The sequence below is a fragment of the Crocuta crocuta genome, unplaced genomic scaffold, assembly GCF_008692635.1.
Source record: "Crocuta crocuta isolate KB4526 unplaced genomic scaffold, BGI_CrCroc_1.0 scaffold3, whole genome shotgun sequence".
Taxonomy (NCBI): domain Eukaryota; kingdom Metazoa; phylum Chordata; class Mammalia; order Carnivora; family Hyaenidae; genus Crocuta; species Crocuta crocuta.
Window position 1 is genome coordinate 10,251,059 of NW_027529934.1, and position 4,943 is coordinate 10,256,001.

At 44.8% G+C, this 4,943-nt stretch overlaps 1 protein-coding gene across 2 annotated transcripts in view; it reads right to left on the bottom strand.

Annotated features, from left to right (window-relative positions):
* Positions 1 to 3,680, bottom strand: part of EDEM3 (ER degradation enhancing alpha-mannosidase like protein 3) — a 66,749-nt gene extending 63,069 nt beyond the window's left edge. For both annotated transcript variants that reach the window (XM_077763263.1, XM_077763262.1), the window contains exon 1: positions 3,342 to 3,680. In XM_077763263.1, coding sequence (XP_077619389.1) covers positions 3,342 to 3,502 — 161 coding nt within the window. In that variant the 5' untranslated portion in view covers positions 3,503 to 3,680. The remainder of the gene's footprint in view (positions 1 to 3,341) is intronic.
* Between the last annotated feature and the right edge of the window lie 1,263 nt (positions 3,681 to 4,943).

The following is a 4,943-nucleotide window of genomic DNA, read 5'->3' on the forward strand; positions in this document are numbered from 1 at the left end:
GGACGGGGGGTGGGGGGAGGCTAAGGGAGAAGGAGAGAGAATCTTCAGCAGGCTACAGGCCCAGCCTAGCACAGAGCCCGATGTGGGGCTCAATCTCACGGCCCTCAAGACTGTGAGCTCATGACCTGAGCTAAAATCAAAAGTCGGACGCTTAACCAACTGAGCCACCCAGGTGGCCTTGATCTATGTTTAATGTTATGGTTAGACAAAACCAAATATCTCAATAATTAACAAGAGAAAATAATTCAGTCATCTTTTATTAACACTATTGTTCCCAAAGTTCTAATCACTAATAGCAAGAACTCAAGAAAGTGTTAGAGAAAATGGCTGGGTATAATTTTCTTTTACTTCCTGTTATGTTGCAATTCTCATTGAAAAAATTGTAACCATGGATAATGAAACACTGGTAATAATATAGCTAGCAGACAGAAAAAGAACTAATTTCCAGATCCTGGCTATAATGACCAGCAAAATCAAGCACATTCAAACTTATTAAACTGAATAAGCCCTGACAAACTTTTTAGGGATAATCATTTTAAAACAATCATTAAAAACAAGATCTTATCACTTTACTAAAACATTAATTCTTTATGTGTTTATATGCATGACAAAATATGCATCAAGTTAACTCGGAAAACTATGGAGTATCTTGTAGAATTCTTCCATACATTTATTATACTACAGATGACAAAGATCTCTCAAACTAGCTAATCAACAACCAAAGACAATGTTAAGATTTTCTTTTCAAGCATCGATATCAATAAATGGAATATGGAAATTCTTCTTTTTTCTTTCACTGAAATGGTATCAATACAAAGACTATTATCAAGAGGTACAGAGTCCTTTAACTGGTAATGGCACTGCCTAGACACACGCATTACAGACAACCTAAGCTTTAACTCGTTAGCCCAAACTTCATAAGCATTCAATTTTCATGATTGTGAATAAATGACTGCATATGAGAACACGTTATTTTCCAATCCTTACATTTATGCAGCATGCGATCATCAGATTTCACAGCACAAACTTCAAAGTGGGGATATTTAATATCCAGTTGAGTCCGCTCTCTCTCCTACTTAAACATGTAAGTCCTACAAAGTTATATTTAAATACAGAATGGTAGAGAACTATACTCAACAGGAAAAATGTGTCTATGATGGCTTTATATCTATTCAGCAAGTGAATAAAATATATTGGAAATCAGATCCATAGTTCAAACATTGTGTTTTTCTTCATTTTAAAATAATTTTTGTAAGTCAGCTTTTTCTAAAATCACACTGCCTGTGTGCTGCAGAAATTGGAGTTATACTTTTTCTTTTTAATGAAAAGAGAACATTAACAACTGCTATAATATCTAAATCACAAAAACAAAAAACAATGTATTCCAGGAAGGATAAAACCACATATGACCAAATAAAAAATTCCATAAACTATAAACTGCTAGCAAGTGAGCAACTGCTTACCATTAGTGCTAAATCCAGTCTGTATCATCAGTTTGGTTTGGGAGGATAGGAAAAAGGGTGCGACATTTTATGCTTTTTATCATAAATCATTATTTGGGCTTTAAAAAAAAATCATACAGGTAAACCTAATGAATTGGAGTTCAGGTTCCCGAAAATTCCCAGAGGGGAAAGCAATCAAGCAATTGCGTATTTGTGGTTTATAGCTCCAGAGTCTTAACTCTCAAAACTGGGAGCTGAAATTCCACGCCACTTTGGTTGAACTCTTCCAGTTAAAAATTAATTTTGGTCAAAATAAATTGACTTAACTAATGACTTTTCTTCAAATAAAAATTTTTAATAAAACAAAGAGAAAAGGCAGTGGTGATCAAATAAGATACGTTCTATCCTTAACAGACTTGAAGCTTCTCTTTCCAAGTCTTATCAAGTGCAACACACTGGAGAGAACATCGTCTCCGAGGTCGTACAGACCTGGGTTTGAATACTGGATCCACCATTCACTAGCTCTGATTTTGAACAAATTGACCTTGAGTCTCAATTTCCTCATCTGCACTGTGGGGATCACATCCACCTCATTAAGAAACAGGAAGGATTACAGAGATAACGTATGTAAAGTACCTGGCACAGAGCAGGCATTCATTAAAAGTTATCAATGATACATTAAATTCATAAAGAGAGAAAAAGAAAGATACTTATTAAGAGTTTACTGATAATTTTGTTTTGGTAGCTGATACTTTTTTTCCACCAAGCATCGGTTTTGGTTTTCTTATTCCTTAATTGTTTTCTTATTAAAAAACTAATTCTCTTGCAATGATTTAAACAATAACAGCTCCATTCTTTCAAAATGCACATCCTTGTATACCTATCTCTGCATCAAAAGAGCTTTTATTTCTGTAGGGTAGATTCCCTGAGACGGGATTCATAAATCAAACAGTAGATACCATTTAAATTTTACGACATAGTGTCAATAAGTTACAGCAATTTACACTCCCACCACGTCTCTTCTCACACCTCAACTAGTCAGTGCCTGTGTTTTGTACTAATCTGATGGCAAAAAAGAGCCGTCTCATTGTTTTAATCTACAGCTCTCACATTTAAGAGGTTGAGTAACTTTTCATATTTATTGACCATTTGCATTTCCTCTTGCGTGAATTAACTCTTCATACCCTTTGCCCATTTTCTTACTGGTTCTTGGCTTTTTTCTTATTAATTTGTGGGACCTAGCATATATTGGGAATATTGACGCCCAATTAAATGCTGAAAATATAACTGATAATTTTATGACACTCGCAAGACTGATAAGACTACTTTGAGCAAAGGGAACACGTATAATTAACTGAGCCTTCAAAATAATACCATCATATATTGTTCTATTAGAAAACGCAGTGCAAGAAAACACTGTAAATGTGTAAAGTTCAAATTCCAACGTACGCCCCCTTTTCCGTAACAGGTGTAAAGACTATTTCCTTAACTACTGTGAGATCAGCAACATTTTCCCAGCTGGGAGCTCACTTGTGCGAGAAATCTAACCATGTCTCCGACGAAAGCAACCGCAGGACTCTGGCGCTTAGTGGCACGGGCTGTAGCCCCCTTCACGGGCCATTGACATGGCAGCTGCGTTGACACACCACGGATGGCCTCGAGGAGCCTGCACATGTCACCGACGGCCCAGGCGACACCCCGATGGTCCCTCGAGGTCGCACTGCGGGCGACGACCCCCCACCTTCCCGGACCCTGTCTTCCCCCCCAGAGTCCTCGCGGAGCAGCAACCGTCCCAATCGCGACAGGAGAGGCCACTGCGCGCCCAGGTCGCAATGACAGGCACCTCGCCTGTGGTCCGCCTCCTGAGGAAACCCACCCCAGGCTGCCAGGCATCCTTACCCAAGCTTCTGTCTCTCTTCCCTACTCATGGGCGCGGCCCCCGCCGTCCACACGGACGTGGCCGACACCAGGCAGAACGCGGCCGTCGCCGCCACCAGGCTCCATGGCGCTCGCTGGGGGACCGAGGACCCACAGCCCCGGCCGCCGCCGGCTTCGCTCATGGCCCTGCGGTTCCGCGCACGCGCAGCGGCTACGCCCGGCCGGTGGGACACATTGCCGGACGCGGGTGGCAAGGGGGCTGCGAGCCGTGCCGAGGGCGGGATGCGGAGCAACGCGAGCGGCAGCCGTAGCCGAACTGCTTCCCGAAACCGCCGAGCCGGTCCCCGGCGCCAGCGCTGCCACCGCCCTCCGCCCTCAGCAGCTCGGAGCGCCTCCCCCAGCTTTCCGGTGTCGTAGTCTAGGAAACCGCCTTTCCCAACGCTACTTCCGGGTAGGGCCCAGGGCACTGAGGCTCAGGACCAATGGGGACCAGATCGGAGAGCGGCTGGCTCCGGGGACAGGAGAGGGCATTGGCCCGGAGAAGTGAGACGTGGACAAAAGGCGGGGCTGGGGCGGGACCTCTGGCTTCCGCCCTCCTCCGACTCCCGAACTTGAGACCCGAAAACTACAAATCCCAGCGTGCCCTGCTTCCCCCGGCGGGCTAGCGATCCTACTCCGCCTGGCTAAATTTCCACCCTGGGTGGGCGCGCTGCACCCTGGGATGTGTGGTCGTCAGAGGGTCACAGGCGGTGCCTGGGATCCCGCTTCCAGCGGCGTTCTGCAACCAGACCCACCGCCGGTGCTGTAGGCTTCTGAGTCCCGGGGAATCTGTCAACTGTTTGTCCCTCTTCCTGCGCTTGACGCTTCCCGGAGGGCTGGCGGAATGAGGCTCCCACGTCCCCAGCTCGGTGCTACACGCTTTCGGAACTAGTGTTGGGGTAGTCTCTTGCCCCCAGAGAAAGTACAAAACAGTAACAGCAAACGTGAATTGACCTTTGATGCCATGTGCTGAGAGTGTTACTTGCGTTCTCTCATGCACTCTTCTCAACCCTCCTAAGTATCACCATTCCCATTTTGCATATGAGGAAACCGAGGCTGAAGAGGTTAGGTAACAAGCACTCGTTACACTGCTGGATTGGACGCCCAACCAACGTCTGTGACTCGGGAGTCCCTGCACGTACCCACATCCACAAGGATTAAAGAGGGCACGTACTTGATTAATAGTAGTTCTCTGAAAACCTCACTCTAAGGAGGTTAGGGTGAACTTGAAAGAAAATTTAATGAAGGAAATTGGAACTTGCAATTCATTTTGGTCACTGAGTCCCACGTTAACTATTGGTAAAATGAGGAGTGGGTTCCTCTTGAAAAAACCACATTGTATTTCTTGTGTGATAAGTGGGTAGGTAGGTGCAGAGTTTAGGTGCGGATGTGATCTCTGTGACCACAGGAAATCGCCTACTGGTCTCTTCAGGAGCATTCAGCTGTAGTTGTGGGAACTTTTCCTTGATTTCGATCAGGGAAGATTTCGATCACTTTGCATCATCCGCTTCGCTCTCAGATGGGCCATTCCTGTAACACCAACGACTCCTCCTTCACTCCTCTCATTCTTAAAATGCTGGTGTT